Source organism: Oncorhynchus nerka, linkage group LG10 (assembly GCF_034236695.1).
Source record: "Oncorhynchus nerka isolate Pitt River linkage group LG10, Oner_Uvic_2.0, whole genome shotgun sequence".
NCBI lineage: Eukaryota > Metazoa > Chordata > Actinopteri > Salmoniformes > Salmonidae > Oncorhynchus > Oncorhynchus nerka.
The window spans coordinates 78,844,607-78,872,295 of NC_088405.1; the positions used below are offsets into that span (position 1 = coordinate 78,844,607).

The 27,689-nt window shown below is 42.5% G+C and overlaps 1 protein-coding gene and 1 long non-coding RNA gene across 2 annotated transcripts; one reads left to right on the forward strand and one right to left on the reverse strand.

The window, feature by feature from the left end:
* Positions 1–855: 855 nt before the first annotated feature.
* LOC115136056 (RNA-binding protein Nova-1-like) lies at positions 856–27,605 on the reverse strand. The gene is made up of 4 exons (XM_029671427.2): positions 27,341–27,605; positions 20,691–20,834; positions 10,255–10,421; positions 856–9,363 (listed from the first exon to the last, which is right to left on the reverse strand). Exons 1-4 carry the CDS (start codon positions 27,495–27,497, stop codon positions 8,347–8,349), a joined length of 1,485 nt encoding a protein of 494 aa, XP_029527287.1. The 5' UTR covers positions 27,498–27,605; the 3' UTR covers positions 856–8,346.
* On the forward strand, positions 5,018–17,932 carry LOC135573787 (uncharacterized). Its single transcript, XR_010464926.1, has 3 exons — positions 5,018–5,094; positions 13,601–13,839; positions 14,285–17,932. It is a non-coding gene; the product is annotated as an uncharacterized LOC135573787 (long non-coding RNA).
* Positions 27,606–27,689: the final 84 nt, after the last annotated feature.

Consider the following 27,689-nt stretch of genomic DNA (forward strand, 5'->3'; position numbering starts at 1 on the left):
ATCAATTACTGTTATACTCTGGTTTTAGAAGTTATTGTTAATGGAGGATGTCCCATGGTGCAGGAGGAATGATGTTGGAGGGACAATTGTCTTTCCGCGAATCCTCTTCGTATCCTATCTCCTTACCTCCTTTATTTTTTATTTAACCTATTATTTAACCACTCAAGTCAGTTCAAAACAAATTCTTATTTACAATGACGGCCTACCCCAGCCAAACCCTAACCCGGACGACCCTGGGCCAATTGTGCACCGCTCTCTGGGACTCCCAATCACAGCCGGATGTGATACAGCCTGGAATCAAACCAGGGTCTGTAGTGATGCCTCTAGCACTGAGATGCAGTGCCTTTGACCGCTGCCCCACTCAGGAGCTTCTCAACTATTTTGGAGAAGGTCCCCGGTCCCCCTTCTGACCTTCTCCAATGGGTTTTGAGAGGGAGGCAAGAAGAGAGGATGCAAAAACAAATCAAGGAAAGATTAATTGAACTTCCCAAACTGGTTCTGGCCTGTGAAGAACTTCACAGCTTCACAAAACAGATAACACTACAACATTCTGCCCACACGCCACTGTACTAGAACTACAAATTAGCTTAGACGCTCGCTTTGGCTTTTACTCAAGACTTTGAACAACAACTAGAACAGCACTCAGACAGAACATGCACAATAAAACCGGTCATGATTTGAAGAGTATTGTCATATTAATTGTTAATGGACTACCTCATAAGCTAAGATTCAGCACCCCATTTAGAAAATGAACTTTTACGTGAGCATATCACATGCACTTTAATCAACTCAAGACCTTTCACTCCAATGAGACAGAGAGTAGAGGTGGAGGAGAATAAAGGAACAGAAGACAAGTGATGCTAAAATGAACATTTATAATGACTCTTTGTTGCTGTTGCTGTCGCAAAAATAATCTTTAAAAAACAATTCAATATATTAACACTGAAATGCTGACTTCACTGGTAGTCCACGAGTCATCAAACACAACTCACCGTTTTTTTTTTTTTTTTTTACAAACACAATACTACAGTTACATTAAATAGTCATTACCCTTAAATCTATTAATGAATGATGCTCAGATAAACTGATAATAAAAATACACTTTCATTCCCTTTTGATAGTTGCTGTTGTCATTGATCAACAGTGTAATGTTGTAAAATGAACTGCTTCTGAGATGTTTCACTGAGGAAAGCAGGAAATTGACTGGCAGCATAGAATATAGTGACATGTCAAGTCAAATGTCAAACAATTAAGTGTTTTGGGGGGGATATGGGATTGGGAAGTGAACCATCCCATTGCTACCACAGCTTCAGTGTGTAGGCTGGCTGGCTTTTGGCTCAGTGCCGATTTCATTTGGCACCTGTGTTGGCAAATATCTCAATGAAAGGCTCTCACCCGTACTTCACTGACATGGCAAAAGGAAATACAATATTGCCCTTGTATCTTTAAGATTGAGACTGTGTCTGTGTAAAGGCATCGAAGCAAATGCTTCAGTCAAAGGACAAGTGAGGCCTGGACTTTGAAATGGTATCTTCTCTGTCTCAATATAGACACCAGAGTCATTCCAATTGACCCAACTCTTTTAAGTTTAGGACAACATATTACATATGCTGACAGTCCATTTCTTAAGATGGAAAAACATTTTTTTTTACAAATTTAAAATGAAAAACTAACACAAAATAATATTTACAATGGAGCCGAAGAGGTGTGCAGGGCATTGTCATGCTTTTTTCAGACAAGATTTGTTAGCTTCAACCCTGCAGAATTGTCCGGATGACAAGAAAACAATTAAAACCAAATGAAAATTCATACAGTTGTAGTCTCAGAAAATTTTGGCAATAAATCTGGGGTCAAAATAATCCAAACACGCAGATGAGCACGCAAAGGGTGGATAAGGTCAACTTAGTTCATGGGAGGGTCAAAGATAAGAGATGGCGTCGTGGCTGGTTGGTAAAAATCCTGTCTTTCTCCCACTATTCAGAGGAATGGGCTCAGAATAATTTTCCATTCAATGGGTGAATACAATGACAGGTGCCAGACACAACGGCACACATAATCATAATGTCATGTAGGCTGAAAAGATGATGGAGAGAGTTGAGGAGAAGAGGGGGCAAGCAGCCTTAACCGGCTTAGTCCTGTCTGATAGTTCGATAGAATCCCCCTTAGGAAGATCCTGGAGGGTCAGATGCATGTCCAGACTACATCATATTTAAAACAACTGAAGGTTTGGAATGGTGTTGACTTAGTTTGGCACTCAGTAGTGGAGGGGTTAGAAGGGTGGTGGGGTTAGTAGCAGTGCATGGCAGAAGGAGGAGACAGAAAGTCATAGCATGCAGTGGTAAAGTAGTTTTAGGTTACACAGGGTTCTTACGGGTTGAGTTGTCCAATCCACCAACACTGACAGCGGTATGACCGAGGCAATCGAATTTTGCTGGTGCTGTATTTGTCTCCCATCTAAAATTATATCAGCAAGACCTTGGGATTGCATTCTGTAACGTAACAAACATGTACTCTCTGATAACACCACATAGAGACATTGTATGAGGTTTACCGTGCTTTCAATGCCAATTTGTTCATAAAAATACTTCCGCCCTCTAGACTTCAAGGCAGCAGAATGCAACATGACAAGATGGAACAGCTCCACTCTAAATTCCCTCTCCCTCTTTTAAAGAAGATTCGCTCATTGTGATTTACACAAATATTTTCAAAAGGAAATGGATAGACCATATTGTGTGGACTCGGGTGCCACCTTTTCAGAAGTCTGATACACAGAGACCCAAAAAGATCAGAAAAAAACCCTCAACAAACAATATCAGAGCAACAGCAAAGAATGACAAAAACGGCTGAACGTTAACATGGTTTGCTTTGTTTCACATCCAATAACAGGAGATGGAATTCTGTAAAAAGGTATGACCCATTGATCAGTAAAGTGCATTTATGCAACACCAAACAAACAGGACAATGTTGACAGTGAATCGGAAGTGTTGTTAAAACATATCTGGGTTATGACTATGGCCTACCTGACTATAGCTGAAATTCTACATGTAGTTGAAATTCCAGCCCTGAATTCACATTGAAAGACTGATAAACATTCAACTGAAAAAATGAGCAAATGGGATTACATTCATAGATTAGATTTGGGCATTCAAACTGTGGTACAAAAAATCTTTAAAAAATATTACACAGGTTTTGTGAGGTTTAACCCGATTTAAAAAATGCCTGGTATTCTAGAAAGCAAAACTCAAGAATAACACTGAATAACATTTTCGCGTTTGCTTGTTTCACATTTGTAATACTCCTTATGGTACCTTAAGAAAATAAAACCTGGTCTGTTAGAATATAAAGAGATGGACTGTATGAGAATTTGATCTGAAATGTGTTGTATTTGGGCCAACATGACAATAATGGGCTCCCTCCCAACTTACGACATGAAACATTTTAAATATGAGGTGATTTTAACTTAAGTGTTCTACAACTGACTGCATGCAACTTTATGTCTTTGAATGTGGTGAGAAAACCTCATTTTTTTTCTCCATTTAGTTTTCTCCCTCAATTTTTCACTTTGATACCATGCAATAGAAGACGTGCAAAAAGATAACACCTAACTCCACGAAACACATTTTGTCTGATTGTTAATGACTATGTTATGAATGCTTATAACATGTTATGCTTAGTCCATGCTGGCCTATAGAGACATTTGTGAAAAACAGCAGTGCTTAAGCCACAGGTCAAACGAACACACAGGGGATGCATGGAGTGTAAAACAACATGGATCCATAAAAATCACAATCTTTATCTCTTACTCTATGTAGCTATGGGATAAAACAATGCACAAAATAGTTATTTGTCCATCGTTTTCTGAAGTAATGTATACGATTATCTTTTCTTAACTGAAAAACATTATTTGATTGGCACTTGATCAGCACTTCTAAACAAGTTATTGATATCTAACATTTGATCGCACATCTACAATTTCAGAAGCTGCAGAGGTCTAGTTTGGCACAGGTACAATTATTACTGTTACTATCTTACCAATACTGTATAGTATTCTATACACCTCGTTTTACGCCCCTGTCTTTTAGAGCATGTTTCTTATCAACAGACCAGACATATTTTCAACTAAAATATTTTTTATATTTTACTTATCAAATAGCAGCATTTTCATAACTTACAAAAAGTACATGTAAACCTATTCATTCAAAATCTTAGTAATTTCAAAGGTTCATACAATAGACATAATAAAAACACAAAACAGGACAACATGCTACTATATTGCTTCCAATATTCTTTAAATTTTTCTTACGGTCAAACTAAATCATCAATAACAGAAATATGAACGCCACCTGTCGATGATGAGTCATCGTAATGCACAAACAAATCGCAAAGCTAATCTTAATCAGGGTTAGTTGGCACTCTTCATCATCCACACAAAGATAACATAGAGTTTCACATTGTATCGACGACGCTGGACTGCATTTGGACTACAAACTAGAATAGCTACAATTAAGTACATATAGATCATGTTGACATGACATATTCCACAGAAATGAATTTCTAGTCATTTTTCAGATAAGAGGATATGCATAAAGGATGTCACTGTTTCAGCATGAGGTCACGAACGAGTTCCCACCTTTCTCTCTCTCTCATTTACTTTTTTTTTAATAAACTCCTGCTTTCTTTTGTTATGAGGCTGAAATAGAAGCTCTGTTTGGTCAACCAACAGACATTTTCTCATTCAACCAAGATGCGCCTTCCTATTTTGCTTTCCCTTCCCCTAGAAGGTCATAGATCACGGTGTAAGCCTGTCTAAATCCTACTTGTTCTTCTTTTAGTGGGAAATTTGATACCGAAGTTTGAACCAATGTTGCTGGTTGGTCTTGTGGGTTGTCACAGTTTGGAGGCAGGTGATATCTGTGCATTTTTGACTGGTGAACTCTATGGGCTGTGAAAATATTTGCATACCCTTATGACCTATAGTGCATAACTCCTATCAATCACTTCGGCACTCCCTGCAACTCCCAGACGTCAGCGCCTATGAGTAGACAAGACAGAAAGAAGGAGAGAGAGGGGAGCAGTGCAGAGGAGAGAGAAAAGGTCATCTCTATATAGGAGGACTTTAAAATAGACCAAAAATAGCATATGTAGGGTGGGGAAATGTCTAAAGAAAGAGGAGGAAAAGTAATGAATGGAGAGAGAGGAGTTGGTACAGTGTACAGATCAGACAGCTCTGGAGTAGTCTCTCTCTAAACCAAGCGCAGTTGCATTGCTTCTATTATTAAATCCACCTTGATTTGTGCTTGTATTTTAAATCAGCATTAAAATGTGAGGTTAGGGCTAAAATATGAAGGTTTTGAACCCCACAGGTGAAAGAAGTTACAGATATTTTAACTGGAGTGCCATTTCATTTCAAGTAACTAGTGTGCCGTTGACTACTATTAAAAGTCACAGCACATCCCGTCAGAAATACAATGAAAGAGAAACGTGTATTCAGTGAGTCAAGGTAATGGGGCTCGTGGCTGGTGCCATGCGGAGCGCTCAAACATAGAGTTGTTAGTAAGGTGGGGTAAAGGTCAATTCTTTCTCAAGAAGGAGCCTCGTCATTTCACTGAAAAGGGAGTGCTACTGTTTCTTTCTCTGACACTATCGTTCCCGGTCCTGTATTATTGGAAGCCGATCCCAGAGCTCTGGTTACGTAAGTCTATGGATACATTTGTGAAATGGAAAAGAGGGTCAGAATAGGATACAGGGACTGCAATGCAGAAAAATAAATGTCATAGGAGTCATTTGGGTTAATAAAAGGGTCAATGCTATCCGGGATCCTTGGAATGTCCCTACCCTAACCTTAACCCTTACCGTAACCCATACCTTAACCATTTTTCATTTCAACTTCAATGGGTTAGGGACATGCCAAGGATCCCGGATAGCACAGACCTTAATAAAAGACACTATGGTTGACTGATGACTCTGGACTGATCAGTAGAAAAAACGTCCAGTAGCAGCTCTCTGTTGTGCAATATTATTGGTAAACCAAAATATCTCCAAGACATCACATTATGGATGTTCTTGTGGAACTGTTCCTTATCTCGCTGCTCAGCTGGTTTTGCTCTAGAACAGGAATGGGCAACTCCAGTCCTCTGGGGCCTGATTGGTGTCACACTTCTGTCCCAGCTAACACACCTGACTCCAATAATCAACTAATCATGATCTTCAGTTTACAATGTAATTAGTTTTATCAGCTGTGTTTGCTAGGGATGGGGAAGAAGCCCCCGAGGACTGGAGTGGCCCATCCCTGGTCTAGAACATGCGATGTAAGTGCACCAGCTGTAGGCCTATATCCTGGATATGTACTTCAAGAAGGGCTCAAGAAGGGACAGACACACTTTGCGTTGTGTCTTTGTTGTGTCTCACAGTGCAGTCATAAGAGACCCAGTGTACTCGGATGAAAACCAATGGATAGCAGCGCAGAAGCAAGCAAGGTTAATCTTTGTGTTTGAGAATATTCTAGAAGACAATTACCCTCCCTGTGTTTTTGCCAAACAATTATCCTTACAGAATGTCAGATAAATGTTTGGGCAACGCATTATGCACTACTGCCAATGTAAGCTAGCGTCAATGTCTGCTTTAGGCAAGATAACCGGTTGGACTAACCACCTGCATAAACTGCTTGACTCCATATTGGTATTGACTCTGGTTGAGAAAAATGGTTCACAGAAAACGCCAAATGTTTCATGGTGAGTCAATTTCTTTCTCATTAGTGTCTCTCTTGACTACCAGCCATTCTGATATAAAGCAATCATTTCCTCGCTCACAGACAACGTTCAATACTGCTTTTCTTAACAAGACTGCTTTGTAGTGCTTTGTTCCCTTCGGGACTCTTCCGGTTAGATTCTTCAATTGAAAAGGTAATGTAAGATACCAAGCTGTGTATAGTGCTGTCTTCCCTCTCGGGTATGATGCTCCGTCCCATGGGGGGTATTCAAATTTCTACATAGGAGCATGTCCCAAGGCGCAATATCGGCTGGCGAACTCAAAGTACCGGGCTAATTCATGACAATAGGATAAAAATAATTTTGAATCAGTAACTACGTTATCTAAACTGTCCACGGTGGTACAAGATACAGTTTGCCATGGCAGCTGAAGGAGAACTAGCGGGGTCAAATATTAAGACTGACCTTCAACATAGCATGAAATCCAGTCTTTGCTTACATAAAGGCAGAACTAGATCCCGTAAACTACAGATAAGTGAACAATGCTTGGCATCTTACAATCAAGGAGAGGGAGAGCAATCTCCAAAGGGATTTTCAATTTAGGTGATACAGCTAATATAGGCCTAGAGATCTGTAGTTATGTTTTCGTAGCACCAAAAGTGGTGTGTATGTGGGTGGCGGTAAACATGTATGAATGTGTGTCTGTTCCTGTGTATGTGTACATTCCTGCGTGTCTCTATCCTCTCACATTGAACATTTGACCCCTGATCTACACTAGTCCTGTGTAGTTCTGGGTGAAAACTATACATATCTGTCACTGCAACTCAAAATTTGATCCTCGTTAATAACAAAATAACAATAATAATGTCTTTACATTCATATCAACCCGAATTCACAGGTTTAAATTATCTATATGTGTTTGAATGAGACCATATTTCAATAAATAATTGAGGAAAATAAAAAGGATAACAACCGAATTGTAAAAACCTAAATTTTGATATGAACCATACAGTGGCATGTCATTAATATTCTGATATCCATTAAGAATTTAGATTAAAATGGTTGCCAAATGGTATTGGATGACCTCTGGTGCTCGTCATTTTACCTCTCTCATGTAAACAAGGCCTTTTGCTTTGTTCACATGGAGCGAGGTTAACATCAAAGCAAAAAGGCATGAGCAAAACGCTATCTCTGCTCTTTAAGCCTGTCCGGAACCTCAACTCACCGGGAGCGGAGATCTACAACTGAAGCTGAAAAATCAACACAGCCAAAGAAAAGAAAATCGGAAGAGAACGAAATCCAAAACAAACCCAGCTGTGAGGTTTTTGAAGGGGGTGAAATCGTGTGGACTCACCCCTGACTCTGCTGCTTGGCAGTGGACCAGTTCAGCTTTACTCGTCATCAAAAGGACTCGACACCACTTTTAAAAAACATCACAACCTCAGTCCTAAAAACACAATCACATATCACACACACGTATCCCGGTTTTCTCTCTGCCTCACCTCCTTCTTTGTCACCTTCTCTTTTTAATACTGAAATATTGAATGGATATTTGGACGTTTTTCCCCTCTCCGTGACCCTTGATTCCCTTTCTTTTCTCTGTCTCCATCTTTCCTTTATTACATCCTTTTTCCCCCATTTAGCCCACCTTCTGTGGGTTGGTGGCACGCACACCCTGCTCATACGTGATCCTCTGGCTGATCAGATACTGGGCGGCTTGCGTTGCCGCAGGTGACCCTGTTATGGTAACTTTACGGTTCCGCGTGCCAGGTATGAACTCTCCCTTTTTGGAGATCTGGATGCGAGCTCCCGTCAGCTCCTGGTACTCAACCAGCGTTTTCCCGCCTTTCCCCAGGATGGCGCCCACCAGATTCTCGGGCACAGCAATCTCCACCACGTCCTTGGCCCCTTCTCCCAGCTTCTCTGCGGCCAGCAGGGAGGAAGCCATCAGTGGGGACGAGGCATTCAGGTAGCCGTTGGAGGCCCCCGTGGCGGCGGCCAGCGAGCCCAGGGAGAAGCCCCCCAGGCCAACAGCAGGATGGCCGGAGCCAGAGGCATCGCTGGCATAGGAGGCCAGGAGGTTAGCGGCAGCAGCAGCAGCTGGGTTAGCACTAGCAGCCACGGCGGCCAGGACCCCGGAGGCAGCGGCGGGGTTGAGGCCCAGGCCCAGGGTGTTGGTGTTGTAGCCATAGCTGGCCAGTGTGTTGAGGGCCGAGGTGATGGCCAGCAGGTCATTGCCAGAGAAGCTGGACATGGTTCCCGGGAAGCCGCCCATTCCTGCCAGGCCGGCCTGGCCTAGAAGGCTGGAGGCAGTGGCAGCAGCCGCAGCGGCGTTGGGAAGGACCTCAGCCGAGTTGGCGTAGGGGGAACCGGTGGGGTTGGAGTTGGCCACGGGGCCTGAGATGTTGGAGTAGCTGATGTTGAGGCAGCTGCTGCTCTGAGGGTCCTCCTGGATCTTCTGCACAATGATCTCCACGGCTTTACGGTTCTGCTCGGGCTCCCCGCTGATCGTGACCACGCGCTCCTGCAGGTTGATGCCTTCAGGCTTCTGGGACAGCTGGACCCAGGCACCCGACTGCTCCATCACCGCCTTGACTGTGGCCCCGCCCTTACCGATGATCAGCCCAGCCGTGCTGTTGGGCACTATTAACTTAGCCTGCAAAGGAATAGTGGGAGCCAGAGAGAAGGAGGAAGGAGGGAGGGAGGGAGAGAAGCAGAAAGAGAGATTGAAAAGTAGGAAAGAGAGAGAGAGAACGAGAGAAAGATATCGCTCACTGAGTCATTCTACTATCCCAGCCCTCTGCTTTACTCAGCGATGTGTTAATCCCAGGGGTTAAGGCTGCAGCTGCCATCCAGCTCTGTGGCACTGTTGAGGACCTAGCGGGCAGGCGGCCGGTAAAAATAACCCCATGCTCTCACATTTTCCTGACCCTGCCAGGGCTCAGGTTGTGGGGCAGATGCCCCTGTGAGACAAAGTGTGACTGTGTTCTTGCCATGTGCTTACCACGTGCCCTTATGACTCTGCATGTCTACACTATTGACATGTCAGACAGATCATCGTAGGTAGGGAGGTAACATGCTTTGATCGGTCGTGTTCTATATCTGATAGGTCATTGTCCATGCTATGGTTATGTTAAGTATGGTGGTCGGTCATACCCTGACTACACCACTCGTGTCGCGTGCGCGAGCATTGCAAAATACATTTTGAAATCTAGATTATTGCTCGCGCACACACTGCTCGCACGCGTCAACGAGCGTCTGCGTTGCCAAGGTCTAAAATAGAAGTCAGTTCAGCAAGCTAGCTAAATAGGACAAATTAGCTAGCAAGTGCAAGCTAGCTAGCTAAATTGCCATAAATGTTTAATGCTTTTCGACCTGTCCACAAACGAATGTAATTGGTTCAGAGTTTGTTTTGATATTTGAACCTGCGTGTCGTGATCGTGTTTGGTGTGGGGGGAGAAAATAAATGTATGCACAATGTCTCGCGTGCGCAGCCGGTTTGGGTTCCATGTCAGGGTTGGCTGACTGTAATGGACCTGTCTCTCACCTGTTTGACGCGATCGGGGTTGACAGTGGTCTGTGGTTGCAGTATGCTGACTGGCTCTGTTTTCTGGGCGCTCTGGGGCATCTCGCGGACTTTCTCCGCGATGAAGCTGTGGACACCATTTAGAGCTTCGACCGTACCCTGTATCAGACACACCCGCTCTGTGGTTCCTGTGGGGATAGAACAAAAAAGAAACATCACAGTGTATCAGTACTACCCACATGACTAAATACTACAGTTTACTATAGTATACTACAGTACTAAATCATTCTATAGTAAACTCTAGTATACTGTAGAATACTATACTACACACTGTAGTATACCTCAATAATGTGTATTCTTTTATTTTTTTCCTAGTTTTATTAGTCGTATGTATGGGATACGCATGGTATAAATCATCCAAGGAAATGCTTACTAACACTTTCTATAGAATGTTATAGTATACTGTAGAATGCTACTGTAAATACTACAGTATACAACAGACCACAAAAACATTACAGTAAACACCTTATTTGCATATACCCTGCCCATTCTCCTCCCATATATCCCAATTTGTGCCACCCATAAGTGAGAAACTGACATGCCAAGTATAGACCATATATTGTGTTCCCTACAGGTTATAGAAAAGAGTAAAAGCTCTAAACTGTCCGATCTGACTCCAGTCTTACCAACCTACAGTTTATGGAAAATGTGGTTTCCTCAAAGACAAAGCCCTCATTGCTATGTCAAATATAATATATTTTTAAAAAGCACTATAGTAACGTCACAAAAACCCTAGAGTAAATACTACCGTATATGACAGTCGGCAAAAACACTACAATAAATATGACATTATTACTCTGCGTTGCGTCGTGCCAAAGAACAGCCCTTAGCCATTGTATATTGGCCATATACCACATCCCCTCAGGCCTTATTGCTTAAATATACCACAGTTATGATGACAAATTACTTGTTTACTGTTGTAATTATGTTGGTAACCAGTTTATAATAGCACCTCGGGGGTTTGTGGTATATGGCCAATATACCACGGCTAAGGTCTGTATCCAGGCACTTCCGCATAGCGTATAAGAACAGCCTTTAGCCGTGGTATATTGACCATATACCACACCTCCTAGGGCCTTATTGTTTAAGTATACTATTGTCTGCAAAAACACTAGAGTAATTACTAGTATATAGTACAATTTTTTTCTTACAACAGTATTTATACTTTAGTAAGCTGTAAATACTACAGGGTACTACAGTCATGTCCACAAAACTACAGTAAATACAGTAAAGTCTGTAAAAACACTACAGTGAAAACTATAGTATATAACTATAGTATACTATAGTCTTTTTTTAAGGGTTGGTAGTTTCTAGCCTAGCGGTTAAGAGCGTTGGGCCTGTTACGTTCCCCAGTTTCAGTGTTGTAGTTTGTATTTGAGTGTGTTTTCAGGAGATGGCTTCCTGAATTCTCCCCAAGCAGCTGATTGGTCGACTCCATGGCTAATTGGAGAGCTGACCCCGCCCACTCGGCAGGACGCAGCTGTCACCAATTACCCATTTCTTCTGAAGCTATATAAAAGCCAGTGTTCTGTTCAGGAGAGAGATCATTGCTGGGAGGTCATTGCAGAGAGATTGATTGTATATCCTGAGATGATTGCTGAGAGAGGAGGCTGATAGCTGAGGGTTATATAGTGTTGGTTGTTTCTCAGAAAGCGATTGGGTATATACTATGTTAGTTGTTGCTGAGGGAGCTGATTGGTTATGTCTGTTATATGTTATAGGACGCACTGTTTTGATTGTTGAAATTGTATGTTATTCTGTTTCATTTGTTCCCAGGGGGGAAGGCACCTAGGGAGTGCTTAGGCAAGAGGCCCGCGGGCATACATATACCCGTAGTATATTCACCGTCTAGACACATTAGGTAAGACCTGGGCGGACCAGCCGCTGTATTTTGGTTAGGGCACCAGGTGATGCTAAATCAGGTAAGTAGTGGGTAGGCAGATAGGAGAAGGGGCTTTAATAATTACTTTGTTTTGGTTCCGTCCAGCCCCTTTTCCCCATATTACCGTGTGAAGGAATACATTCCTAGTAAACGGTAAATTCTCTGCCTTTTGTCATCCTTACTCGCACCTACAGTCCATACCTCTTTCACTTCACGGAGAGTTGAGTTGTAGCAGGGTGTTGCGTTCCCTCTTCATAGAGGCGTAATATAACGGGGTCTCATCCGGGATTCCATTAAACCCATCGGACCCTGCTGCTCTCTGTGATTGATTGAGGTGTGATGGTAGGTTGTGAATTTGGATGACTTGTTTAGTTAGTGTGTTCAGTAGACTGCATTGTACAAGATGGCTGCCTCAGCCATCTCCAAGTTTTTTGAAGCGCCCTCTATTGATTGTTTGGTGAGGTTGCGGAAAGTAGACCTTTTCGCTGTAGCTGACCATTATGGCCTCTTCGTCCCTGAGAAAGCCCAAAAGGCTGAGCTTTTTGTGCTAGTCAGGGAGTGATTAGTGAGAAAAAGAATTCTCTCATTGAAAGATGATGAGAGGGAGGCTTCAGGAGAGGAGATGTGTAGACCTTCCGATGCCAAGTCGGAGGATAGGGCGGCGGAAGGGCTTGCTCGTACCCCCTTTACATTGCCCCGATTTGACCCTTTATCTTATGCTTCGGATCGTTCAGACGGGACCGCTAGGCTGAAGGTGAGGCTGGCCCGTTTAGAAATGCAGCAAAAAGATAGAGAGACAGATGAATTGCTTATGAATTGGTGCCTGGAGCTTATAGGCAGCGCTTCAGGAACCACAAGAAAACATCTCACCGTACGCTTGTTGAGTTTTCTAGGGACAAAGAGTCTCTGTTTAATCGCTGGTGTTCAGACAGCAAAGCTAACACCTTTGCCTTGAGCAAGGCAGTTAATCCCCAACAGCAACTGCTCCCCGGGTGCAGTGGACGTCGATTAAGGCAGCCACCACACCTCTCAGATTCAGAGGGGTTGGGCTAAATGTGGAAGACGCATTTGGGTTGAATGCATTCAGTTGTGCAACTGACTAAGTTTTCCCTTACTACGGCATCACAGTCTTGTGGGAACGTAGATTATTATGCCTTGGGGTCAGCGTCTGCTGTGGTTGTAGCATATCACTTACAAGAGGCTTCCTTCTTCAATTTAACAAACAGGATTTCTTGGATGAAACATGTTTTTGCCAAGGATCTATTTGACAAAAAGTATTGTTGCAAAGCAACCCCATTTATAACTGAATAGCTACTTATGCAGTGACTATTTGCAGAAAAAAAATGCTTGAGTTTTGATAAGTTTCTTTACACAGTGGTGCTAACAGCCAACCTATCCAATAATACCCCCCCCCCCCCCATATAGGAGCTCAAAAACAGAGCAGCTGAATGAGAAGCTCGGGTAACAAACTACTGGGGGGACAAAGGATTCCTCCTAGATGATGTAACTCTTCCAGGGCCCTGAAATTCTGGGCCTGTCCTCGCCCCCCTACCTCCTCCATAGACTCCACACATCTCTCCCTCGTTGAGGCATCTTTCTACACCCCTTTGTCGGCCCTACCGGAATTCTGTTGCCATGGTTAAGGAGCTGCGCCATAGGAACAGGTGATGCAATCGCATGTCCTTTCTACAGCCTGCATCTTCTCTTCCTTTGACTGTTTATCTTTCTCTCTCTTACTCCCCTTGCTCTCTTTCTTTCATTCCTTTGCACATTTAAATACTTCTATACCCACATTATTCATTCAATCTCACACCACCAGCCTTACAATATTGTGTTATGTCTATCAAAACACAAATACAAATGAATTTATCAAATTGTGAAATGACAGTAATCTGATCAAATCCAACAATCCAATAAGTGAAACGTTTCTTCAATGCTAGTGACAACTAAGAGTCATCCAAACCTTTTAACTCAGGGGAGTACCCTCCTATAAGGAAGACCTGCTGATTGAGACTGGTCTGTTAGTTTTGTGGGCGACACTGCTCCACTCAAGCCAGCCAGGGCTTTTGTGTTCCTTTCCTTTTAATGTGATTCCATCTCCCCTTACAGGATTGGGTGATACACATCTGCCCCTAGAAGCACCTGTTGACATTCAGGAAATATCCATCAAGAGTTATCAAAACACACAGCCCACAAAGTCTGGGGACGGTCCAGGATCTCACTCGAACTCAATCCAACTCCGAACCCTGACTGGTCGCCACTGTTCCCATTTTAGAGTCCAGAGCAAAGACATTCAACGTTATTGGCTTTCATTAGTTATGTTATGTAGTATGGACAGAGTATAGTCCGTATGGAGCTATTGTGCGTTTATGTATACCTGTGCCTCAAAGTGCTGTCATGCATTCAAGACTGAGACTGATTAAGAACTACAATTGTTTCTTTCCAGGCAATTTGGGTGGGATTGAGGTTCTCTGGGAGCATGGTTCAGGTTCCGATGTGTGTAATACAAATTTTAATAACAGTGTGTTTAATCTTAGAGGGAATTCTGGCACACAGGGCAGCAGTTCCTGAGGCAAAATGAAGGAGCTTGAATCTGTAGTCCAGTTGCATCAGTCCAAAGCCTTACCCTGCAGATATTTAACTGCAGAGGGCTATAAAGTGGTAACAACCATCTTTATTTCACTCTGAACACTAAAAGGCTGTCTTCAAAGCATTTCAATGAGGTTACTTAATTTTGTAACCTGCTTTTTATTATGGACAAAATGGACTGACTTGGTGTAGTTTTTCAGGGTGAGGTCAGTCTGTTTTTCAGCTAATCGAAAACATCAGCACCATATTCCTATGGTATATTACATCATATCAATTTATCTGTTCATGCAGCACAGTGTGTAACTTTATATGCTAGCTGGGCTGATGGCAAGCTGCACAAAGCAGGGAGTCTGGATTTTTGGTTGTAAGATCTTTGCACCCTTACCAGGGACTCTCAGCTTCCTTTGCAGCTGTGGTGTACAGTATGTTGTTTACATACGGGTGAAGGGTAATTTTGTCATGTAAGGTATCAGTAAGGATGCGATCGGATCACAAAAAGGGGTCTGGGGCTATTCTTTACTATGCAAACAAAACTCTGTAGAGACAGCACAATGCCATCTAATCTGGATCAAACTTTTAAGAACAAATGCTATGAAAAAAAACCGTCTCGGGAGAGAGGGGAGGAGGAAACTTGGCGTAGTGAGAGAGCATCTTGAGTACAGCTGGGGCAGGGTCACTTTCAGAGCGAGCGAGAGATTGTAAAAGGTTATTTCTGGGCCTCCCCTCTTGTCCCCTCCCCTCACACACAATCATGCATCATCCACACCCTTCACTATCTCCAGTCATCTATCTCAGGCCGCCACAGCAGGGCCTAGTCGTACAGATCCCATTCCCATCGAGGCCTTCTCCCATTCATGATTTCATGTCTTACACTGGCAGATGGGAGACGGGAGTTGCTGGGATTGTTCTAACCGTGGCTATCACTATTGAGCGGATTGCTAGGGGAAATAGCTCTGTCTGTCTCCTTGTTGTGCTGTAGGAAGGGCAAGCCAGGGCAGCTGCAGTGTTACAGGTTAAGAGGTGATCTGTGCGTATTGGTATTAACATGACATGTCAGCACAGTCCTCTCATAGCTGAACACAGAATGGAGATTGAAGGTAAACTCATTGCAATGGTATAGCCTACCCTTTTCATTAAAAACACGTTAGATCAAATATTGTGGCCTAATTTACGATGTGTTTACACTTAGTTCAGTAGGGAATAAATCAAAAGGTAGAACAAAAATTAAGGTTATAGACTTGCGGTAACAAAAAATGTTGTCAAAATTATGTTCAATTGATTAGCTTTGTTGTCTTTTAATTCCTTAGGCAAATAACAGGTGTAAACTTTGTACAGGTGCAAATGCCTCGTATATTGAAGTTTCTGGAAGAGAAATTCTGGCCCATTGTGTGAGATGGTGTAGTAGTTTAATTTACTTTGGGGGGCCCTAGCAGCACCCAATCAAATCGCTGCCAGTACCATCTCCCTGAACTCCTCACTCATCGCAATAATGAGGAGGGGGAGGGGCAGAGCAGGTGGTGCCCCAACAACCCATCCACCACCCAGAGAGAGGAGGAGGATACAAAAGCACAACTGCTTCAATGTGTGTTTTCTAGGTAGACAAAGAAAGTAGTGCTGATACATTATATGCAACAGTAAGCCATAACTAGAGCTCATTTTCAGCGTGTCATGGTTCCCATCGATGAATCCAGTTTTTCAGATATTGCAGAAGTGGGGAGGGCAAGGGACAGGAGATTGTCTAAGAAATGGATACCCAAAAAATGTATTTTTTGGTACTTCTATTCTTTGACAAGATTCATTCATCTTTGCCAATGTTTAGTCAAGGTGCAGTAAATCACACCTTCCGTTTAGCAGAAAATAGGCCATATTTGAGCCATATTGCCCTTTTGTTTTCTGCAGGAAGTTTAATCCTTATTTTCTACATGTAGCTCATCTATAATTGGTTGCTTGAGGCAATCACAGAATTGACTAAAAGCCATATATTGTAAAAAGGAACAAAAGCCAGTACATTAATTCCTTTCCATTTATGCATTTGTATGGTACAGAAATGCGTTCAGTTTAACAATTCCACAGTCCATTGCCTATGTGTTGAAAATAGGCGATCAGTACAAAATAAATAACATCATTTGGTTCAATTAGTTATAACAAAAGAGATCTGGACTTAATCAAAAGTGAGCCGCTGAACACCTGTTATTTTTCAGCAGGTTGAAGCTTCCTTAGCCATGAAGGACAAACGCAGATACTTTTCTGTGGCTCGGGCATTTCTCTTCCGAGGACAAGATGCTTCAGCACCAAGCAGAGAGTGCAGTGACCTCCATCAGTGTGGGGTCATTGGGGAAAACATGAGCATTTTTTTCCCATGTTGACATGTTTTTTAACAAGGCCCTATTGGGTGACTAGTGCTTTCAGTGTACCTTACATGTCCTTGACATTAGACAATGTGCTCCCTCCATCTTGGAGTAAAATGGCAGCCAGGCAGCTAAGAGGGAAATTGATTAAATGTGGTCTTTACATTGTAGCAGAATGAAGAATGATAGTACTTCTGGGGAATACAGACTTTACACAGAAATGGGATCAGCTCCCTGCTAAGAGCGCAGCCAAACTGAAAGAGAAATTGCTTGCATCTTTAAATGATACTCCTGTGTCAATAGCAGCTGTATCATCTGCATGGGTCTTTTGTCTGGGCACAAATACTGTGCATTTGGAAGGTTACATCAAACTGGTTGGGTTCCCCAGTTCGAATTCAAACTGCAGCATAACCAATGAAAAACAGTCTTCTACTGAACTTGGATTCAGAGAGTGCCATGGGTTTGGTGCTCTTACTTGTGTGTAAGCCTTTTAGGGCTGTCCCCAAAAACAACAAAAATTGTGGCTCTACCGAGAGTTGTCTTTCGACCAATATATTGTTCAAAATGTTAAAACATGTATTTTTCCCATATAAAAGACCCAGTGTATTTTAATAAAATAAACTATACGCACTGAGCTTGTCTGATGCTTTAAGCTCACTGTTTGATGAAATCATTTAGACACACTTATGACTCTAAAGGGATCCGACCGCAAATGAATAGATTGCGCTGGGTCAGGTTCAGACAGCGAGTGACTGTGTGACTAGCACCAGTTGTCTCGCTCTCCTCCCTGCTGCAGCGACCACCACAGAACATCAACAGTGTGTATAGTGTTGTCTCGCTCTCCTCCTGCTGCAGAGACCACCACAGAACATCAACAGTGTGTATAGTGTTGTCTCGCTCTCCTCCTGCTGCAGCGACCACCACAGAACATCAACAGTGTGTATAGTGTTGTCTCTCCTCCTGCTGCAGCGACCACCACAGAACACCAACAGTGTGTATAGTGTTGTCTCTCTCTCCTCCTGTTGCAGCGACCACCAGAACATCAACAGTGTGTATAGTGTTCTCTCTCTCCTCCCTGCTGCAGCGACCACCACAGAACATCAACAGTGTGTATAGTGTTCTATCTCTCCTCCTGCTGCAGCGACCACCACAGAACATCAACAGTGTGTATAGTGTTGTCTCGCTCTCCTCCTGCTGCAGCGACCACCACAGAACATCAACAGTGTGTATAGTGTTGTCTCTCTCTCCCTGCTGCAGCGACCACCACAGAACATCAACAGTGTGTATAGTGTTGTCTCTCTCCTCCCTGCTGCAGCGACCACCACAGAACATCAACAGTGTGTATAGTGTTGTCTCTCTCTCCTCCCTGCTGCAGCGACCACCACAGAACATCAACAGTGTGTATAGTGTTGTCTCTCTCTCCTCCTGTTGCAGTGACCACCACAGAACACCAACAGTGTGTATAGTGTTGTCTCGCTCTCCTCCTGTTGCAGCGACCACCAGAACATCAACAGTGTGTATAGTGTTGTCCCGCTCTCCTCCTGCTGCAGCGACCACCACAGAACATCAACAGTGTGTATAGTGTTGTCTCTCTCTCCTCCCTGCTGCAGCGACCACCACAGAACATCAACAGTGTGTATAGTGTTGTCTCTCTCTCCTCCTGTTGCAGTGACCACCACAGAACACCAACAGTGTGTATAGTGTTGTCTCGCTCTCCTCCTGTTGCAGCGACCACCAGAACATCAACAGTGTGTATAGTGTTGTCTCGCTCTCCTCCTGCTGCAGCGACCACCACAGAACATCAACAGTGTGTATAGTGTTGTCTCTCTCTCCTCCCAGCTGCAGCAACCACCACAGAACATGAAGTGTTTATCTCGCTGTCCGTGATGCTGAAGCTGCAACATAATTACAGCCATTTCTGACTGAAAAGTTCTGCTACCGAAATCCTTACTTTGTTTAGGAAAAACATTCCCTAATCCCTCAACCCTTTCTCTCTTTACTTGACACATGTATGCATCACATACACGTGACCAATGGGGCCTGACCTATAGCATATCATAATCACATCAATAAAGATAAAATAAAATTACGTAGCACATGACCGCAAAATGGATGCAGAGGACGTGAAAATGAAACTCAAAACAGAGGAATGTTTTACTGGTTGCTCAGGAAGTTGTGTGGGGGACATTTGACTTAGTTGTGGAAACTACTAGAGATCAAGAAAAATGAAGGTAGGGAGCAAGTTCTGCGTGCATATTATGTGTGCCAAACAGGTGCTGTTAGATTACAATATTATTTTTTTCAGACTATTTGGAACAGTGTAAACAACACTAAATACATTATAAGCTTACCTTTTTTGTAAAGACCTTATTACAGCAAGACTAAAAACAGTCCCATGCATTTGTGAATGCAATTGCCAACGTGGAACGGTTTATTTATAGTTTAGGCTAATTATTCAATGCTCCCTTTGTTATTTCATTTTAAAACTAAAATGCTTGATTGCATTTCAAATCATGAATGACTCATATGCTGTGTGATGACATGAACTAATTAATGATTGGTTGATACAGTAGCCTATATATATGTGTATATATGTATGTGTGTGTGTGTACCGGTATATAGTTTTATATATATATAAGGAAGTTACGGTATTTAGACAGCTAAACAGGATGTGCTCTCAGGCCTACAGCTCCATGGTGGTTATACTAAGCCTACTAATGATAATGACATTACTAATTATTATAATGATGATAACAATTGTAATAATAACAATAAGGAGGGTATAGGAGCGAGAGGCTGTTCTAACAAAAAAAAGTGTAAACCCTTTATTACAGCATAGCAAAGATTAAAAACAGACAAATTTGTGAAATTGCTTTATCCGACATGTTGTGGTTGAATGAGGCTTGGAGCTCACAGAATCAGTACGCTATTAAACAAACACTCAAATAGGCAACAGAAGCAGAATCTGTCTTATTTCTGTAGAAAAATATGGATGATTTATAGTCAGGCACATTCAACAGTGAGGCTATTGATTATAGACCTAATTAAGATGGGGTTTCCTCTCTCCTTAATTTTCTTAGACAATTAAGTCAAGGGCTGTTTCCTCATCTCCTGACTCCGCTGGTGCTTCCGCCGCATTGTTCTCAACACCAATATACTGGATAACTTTGCTATTAGGCACATAGCAACATGGTCGAGGAAAAGGTGCCAATTCAACAGCAGACTGATGTTTAAGAACCACAGACCGCAACGCGGAGAAAGCGCATGTTATACAATTTTATTATTTTTCTTAGTGTTGCACCATTGTTCTTACATAATATAGCCATATAATTTCAGTAGCACGTCTTACAGTGATGGACTGTGCCATCCCCACAGCCTCCACAATGGATTAGTCCACTGAGACAGGTGCGATTCAGACAGGTGTCTTGTGCACCATGAAAAGAACAAAGATTTGCGACTGACTGTTCGACTTAAGAAATCTCAGTCTACCAACAGCCTATCGACCAAACAATCGGCCAGTCAACTAAATGGGGTCAGCCCTAAAGCCTTTACATTTGGACAAAGTGAGGTCCACTTACCTGGGTAGAAGTCTTTGGATTTGGACAGCTTGATGGTGGCGCCCGTCTCTTTCTGCAGCTGTACGATGGTCTGGCCACCCTTGCCAATTATAGAGCCGGCTGCATAGCTGGGGATCAGCACCTTCAGGAAGTACTCACCCTCCTCTGTAGGGACAGAGACAAACAGACAGGAGGTCAGAGCTAGTAAAGAGGCTCTAGTCTACACACATTATATACACCATACTGAAAGTAACCCATTCACCTCAGCCGATACACGCCTGCAGCACGGAGTAGACTACAATTCACATTCACAATGTATCGCTTCTGGGTTCATTCAATCATTCACAATAGGAACATGTACATGTCAGATGCATACACTTGAATAGGTAGCTAGCCACATATCTTCTTTTCAGACTGGCTTTGGTAGGTAGGAATCTAGAGAGGGTTTTCATTTCGGAGTGTGATTCTTTTGTATCCTCTAGTCTCACATTTCATCAGAGTTTGGTGACACGTTCTGTATTCTGTCCCAGATTTCCTGTTGAGTAAATGCTGACCTCCTTTCCAGTTTGCAGAGGTCTAATTTGAACTGTTTTCAAGGAGTTTTAGTATCCTTTATCAGAATCTTCGGACAAGATATCCAATTTGCGGTCCAATTCAAGCCAAATCCTACATAATGTTATCAATCCAAGAGACAAAGGAGAACATAAAGAACATCAGAATAATGTGAAAATTATAGAATGTAATAACATTACTATGAATTTTACTCACAGAGGACTATGTCAAAACACTTAGATCATATGCTTGCAGTGCATGAAATCCAACCCAGTGATCCTGAGTAACGAATGTTAGGGATGCAAGCTTAAGGGACTGAAATCCCTCAGATTTGATCAAACTTGATACTTCCAAGAAGACAAACTCAATATCTTCCCATTTAAAAGGGGGTTCAGTGGCTTACAACACTGTCTTGTATCAGTCAGAAACTGATATCGTGTCAGCTCAAAGAATTGACCGACCAAACCTTTTGTTCTTCAACCTTTTAATTCAGAATGTTCCCCTCTATAGACGTAATGGCAAATCAAAAAGACTTATTGTAACCATCACCCAGGTGAGCACTAGCAGTGTGTTTCAATCCAAACAAATCCAGATTGGGTAGGCTAAATTCAAACAAGAGCAATCAACCTAATGTTGGGATTGGACACAGTGCCAATTACTGTGAATACCAACCCAAAGATGGTGTATAAATGAAGATGTCCCACTCAGGCAGTTTACAATTGAAAAAAATGGTCACAGTACCGGTCTGCTTAAGGGGTAAATCTCCCATAGACACCAATGTGATAGCAGCTGGGTCTGGTCTGTTTTGTTCATTGACTGTAGGTCTATATTAACCAGAATAAATGAGCAACTGGGATGACTCACATCCTCTTCCATCTCTGTACCAACCAACACCTGGTTGTGCTGTTCCGGACATAAGTAATCAACAGGGGAGACCGACATGTGACCTATGTATGAACCTGTGTGCACAATAAGTACCCAATATCACCCCTGAAATCAATTAGATATTTGTAGCCTACATCATTCTTCACATATCTGTGCTTGTATGACCCAAAAATGATCTAATATGTTTTTTCAGATATCATCTATTATTTTTAACATACGTTTTTCAATTAATGACGTCACTTTGGGACCTCTTCAATGCCTCAACCAGCAACAAGGGTGACGTCACTCTGTCAAGAAGGCACGTTCAAAGAACTGTTCATATATGCATACAAACGTGTTTCCAATACAGACCAGCACAACAATATAATGACGATATCACAACATTGTTGTTAGTTTTAGGGGTGATTTTGGGTGCCAACACCAAGATGCGTGTTTGCCTGTGTCGTCGTTGTATAGCTTCATGCAGGGGGATGGATCTGCAGGCTTGTCCAGGGAAGATGGATGGATAGAGCTCTGCACACATCAATGTCACTGTTCTAAGACTGACCTTCTGTTTGCCTCCAAAATGGGATCATTAGATCCTGATCATAACGAACGTGGCACTGTGACATCTAGGGATTTCACAGTCCCTCTACGTGTCAGCTCTCTACTGATTCTTTTAAAATGCCCCTCGTGTTCCATTTGGGTCTCTCAATACAGTCATGACATGTTGATTTCTCAAATCCAAAGTCAATTAGATTTCATTCTGTTACCTCGGACACACTACTAAAACTACTAGAACCAACATTTACATTCAACATGTCTAGTCCGTCAACACATCTATATTGTAAATCACACTGATTTATGATTTAGCCTTTCTGAGAACATCTGTCATTCCTTTATCAATCAGAGAGAAACCATTATGACGGCATTACACTCTTGACACAAACCATATCATTAGCCAAGGCCCTTTTCTGCTTGGATTTCTGCTTTCTACTCTGCTCATCTTCCCCTTTCAGAGAAACATAATGATAGATGACCTTGATGAAAAAGTAAAGACCATTGCTCAGACATTGACATTGTCTTCATGGAGCTACAGGCTCTTTTCTACTGTCAGTCGGGGGACAAATGTTACTACATCTCTCCACACAGGGCAAACTGAACAATAGGAATGGAACAGTGGAAATGCCCTCTATTAGACCTGTGTTGGCAGGAGTGTACAAGTCCCCGTTTCTATGTGTCTTAAAACCAGGGTGAAACCAGCATGGGAGAGCATACCATTGAGATTCCCTCCATTGCCCTCACAGCAGCGTTTTGTCATTAGTCAATAATTAATTCCATCCTAGTGTCTGAAAAATCACAGTAACAGGTTTCAATGGTGTCATGTGGTAGAGTAAACATGGCAATCTGTTGCTGCAATCCGCCAGGGGAATGGGAGCAGTATGGGGCATGTTGGGGAGCTAACGTTAAGCCAGTCGAGGGTGTTGAGTTCAAACCCATGCATCTAATACTGGGGGGACAGCTTGGAGACAGACAACGAGCCAAACGTGTTTAGTGAAGTCACTCAACGGGGGTGGGCCCCCACCCCCCCACTACCCCTCCAAATACCCACTCTGCATGTCAATGGACCAACCTGCCGCTGACAGGCAGCAAGGACGATGGAACAAAACGGGCAATAATGAGCAGATGAGATTTCAGGTAATCAAATATAAAAGAGTTGAGTGTGATAAATGAATTCAACAAGTCATAACAAAACCAGTTTGGCTCTTACCCATTCTGAGATCTGCTGGTAAAATCCTCTGTCAGATCGCCATCAATGCCGGGGTACAATCTCTTAAGGGTACCTTAACGTTAGGCTAGTCATAGGTGAAATGGTGGCGTTGAGGAATGCGGCCAGTCAACCTTTTTCACCGAGGTCTAATACATCAGTGGGTTAAAAAAAAGATTTCACCGCAACATCCAAGTCATGCCTGCAGCTGGTCAGAGCCTCAATTGTCTAAGAAAATGCTAATGCAGGCTCTCAGTGTTTTCAGTGAAAGACGCCACGCATTGTTCAAGCCTGCACCGGTTTGAAGGGGGGGGTCTTCCCTGCCGCATCACCCTTTTCACTGCTCTCATCCATATTCATCGAGTGGCCCGTCCGTCTGCAGCAGCGTGGACGACTGACAACTCGTCTGGCCAATGGGCAGCCTCCTCCACCAGCACGTCATGCCCCCACCCCCCAATGCCTGTCCCCAAAAAATTAGATTTTCTCCCCCAGTCCGCCTCTTTTGACGCAGCACTATAAAGCGTAGCGGCCCATTCAATTTCTTTTTCCGTTGAAAATTACAAAAGTGAAACAGGTAGTGGGGTTGGTTTGTGCGTTTCATGGAAGAGAGCGTGGGGTTACCTTGAGTGATGATTGAAAAGGTGTGTGGATGCAGTGAGTGGATGATGGTGGAGGAGGAGAGGAGTGATCTGAGTGTGTGCTCCGTACCACCCCTCTCCAATCTATCCCACCCCTCTTCCCTCAGACGGCCATGTTTGAGCGGGAGGGGGGGTCATCAACCACTGCAAATGGCAGTGCCGCAGAATGGTGTAGGTGGGGGGAGGAGGGCGACGAAGCCAATCACTACGTCTATAAATCGTATAGACTATAGAGAGCAGTATCCTGTGTGGGTGGGGGGGTTGGCTCTGCTCAGTAGTCATTTCCAGGGAACCTCTAGAAATACTAGTACCATTTGTCTTGCCGCTTTGTTCATTTTCTAGATACATTTCCAATGTCTTTAAATCATAGAGCAAACTGGGGTAATAACTGAGGCAGATAAACATCTTTCCGACCGTTTTCCAGTAAATTATACCAATAAACCATTAATTGTGTCACCAGGACTCACTGGTGTGGCTACATAAGCATTGTCTCTCTGTAGGCTCCCCCCTCTGCCACCTGGCAAATTCATAGTCCGCTCACGTCACATTGCTCTGCAAGGGCACCTGTGTCCTTCTCCCCCCCCCAAGAACCCAGCTCACATTCCTCTGCCAACCTTTCCATTAGCAACATTACCATATCATACCTAATCCAGGACATGGGTAATTACAGGCTAAATTAGCATGAGCAATGAATGAAAAATGTTAGTTTTGAGGAGAGGGGTGTTGCTGATTTTTTTTAAAGGAAAAAGAAATAGGCTACCTCCTCCTCCTCGAGTTGGGCAGTAATTCTCTAGCAATCCTAAATGCACAATAAGCACACAGCAGTGAAACCTCCAGCAGCTTACTCCTTTTTTATGGTAACTGGCAGTCATGTTTATGATCAACAGGAATGATGTGATAAATATCAGACACAATGTGTAATGTAATGACCAAGATGGCTGAGAATCATCAAGAAAAAAACGTATTACGTATATGTATCATCATCTATCTATTAAATAGCCTAAATGACATGAAATCTGATGATAATACAATTATAATACAACCAAGATCACATCAACCTTAAAACTCGATATACATTCTGACTGTTCTATGGATAATGGAAAAATGCAATGTGGACATTTTGTGTTTGAAATTATTGCAGTGAAGAAAATCACAGATAGTCTAATTATCTCGTGGTAGAAAATATATTTTATCAATTCTAATTCAACTTAATCCCGCAATTACATTTTATTTTTACAGATTGACATTATTTGTTGTTAGATATTACATTATTGGTGCCTTACACAGTAACATCCAAAGATAGACACAGCCAATTGGTAGGCTACACCACCTGGTAAAAAGTAAATAGCCTATTCTCCGCAGACATACTGTACTATTACCATATTATTCTAACTAATGGAATAAGTGGTCCCTGTGTGCTGGTCTAGAATAACCCTTTCTATAGGCTACCTCATACATTTATTATAAAAAAATTGAAAATTGGGGGGAGGCTTGCCTAAACAAGGAGTAATGTTTTTGCCATCACCAACAGCACCATCCTCAATGATATTACTGAAATGTCACTAGCGTTTTAGATGAGTCATATTGCAAACGTGTGAGCAACACATTGCAGGCTATCTATTTCGGGTTTGCTATTTGTTTTACCCCTGAACAAAGATTCAAATTAATGCTTTAAATGCTGTATCAACATGCTGCAATCACATAATTTTGTGATTTCACAAGAAAACACAAAAGTGTGTTTGAATTGTTGTCGATCAGTTCCGTTTGTTTTTCCATCCTCTATGTGGTTGTCTACCAGTTTACAACTACGTAGGTAACCTATTTTAGCGTGTAGCCGATAAGTGAATTACATTGGGTGCTCTGGGGTGTAAAGATTTCATTGTGTGCTATGGAGTGGTTGGTAAATTGTGTTAGTTTTATTGAGACTATTTCTGCAGAAACAAACCGTGGCTTTCTAAGTAAATGGCTATGACAGGTACATAATGTATTAGAAGTTGTTGTTCTCTGATAGTCAATTGTGACAGTTTTAAATTATGGATGTTCACAGATCACATTTCTAAAGAAAAACATTTCAATGATTTTCCTTAGTGGTATTTTCTGAAGTGAACTATCAGTGACCATCTCATTTACTATGTTTCTGAGGTCCCATGAGTCTGCAACATAAATGTTCCACCCAATGGAAAACGGCATAACGAATCTCCAGATGTGCAACATGAAGGTGTGACTGGGATCAAACTTGACAGGTGCCAAATGGGTCACTGTATTTTATGTAATTATGTAAGCAGTGAGACCAATAGCTAGGCTACAATAAGTATTTATATACATTGATGCAATGTGCTTTGAAACTTAAGTCAGAGCATGCTTGTGAAACATAGGCTACAAAAGTTGTATAATCTTATGCATTCAAACATTGGGATCCTATAAATACATGGTATGACATCTGATTGACATACTAGAAAATAGTTGCCATAGATAAGTTCTCTGTCAAATGTAATGGGCTGATGACGTGTTACATTTACTGAGGGCCTTAGAAACTGCTGATCTATGGCAACTATTTTCTACTATGTCAATCAGATGTCATACCATGTATTTATAGGATCCCAATGTTTGCGACTGGTAGCCTAGCGGTTAAGAGCGCTGGGCCAGTAACGGAAATGTCGCTGGTTCAAATCCCCAAGCCAACTAGGTGAAAATATGTCGATGTGCCCTTGAGCAAGGCACTTAACCCTAATTGATATTGCACGTTACTTTGGATAAGAGCGTCTGTGATCAAGCAGTAACTAAAACATTAGTTACTGCTTGATCACGCGGAATACAATGTAGCCTCCGGTGGGTGTGCAATGTCTTACCTCCCGTGTTTGTGCGCTTGGTACAACAGTCCTCCTCCGTCGGAGTTAGTGGTCGTTTACGAGAGTCGGGGGGATCTGACTCCATGTAGGGCTGTTGATTGTGATGAAGAGGATTCAAGAATATCCCGTTTTGTTCAACTGCTCCACCGGCCATCATTTTCCTACCAGTTTGTATAGGCCTATTTGCGTTATTCCACAACGCCCTCACCACATTACATGTATGCGAGTTCTCACAAAATGATCCAAGTTTTTCCTTCTTGACTTAAAATGTCTCCGATTTCCTCTTTGAGAACACCAAAATGACAGGCAACACAGCGCATTCGGTCCTACTTGTTCTTCTCGACTCTGC

Excerpts from the sequence above, each read along its gene's own strand:
- LOC115136056 (XM_029671427.2), bottom strand. The coding sequence starts at position 27,497 with ATGATGGCCGGTGGAGCAGTTGAACAAAACGGGATATTCTTGAATCCT. Across the intron at positions 10,422-20,690 it reads ATCCAAAGACTTCTACCCAG|GAACCACAGAGCGGGTGTGT; the intron begins GTAAGTGGACCT and ends CTATCCCCACAG. Across the intron at positions 9,364-10,254 it reads ACCCCGATCGCGTCAAACAG|GCTAAGTTAATAGTGCCCAA; the intron begins GTGAGAGACAGG and ends ATTCCTTTGCAG.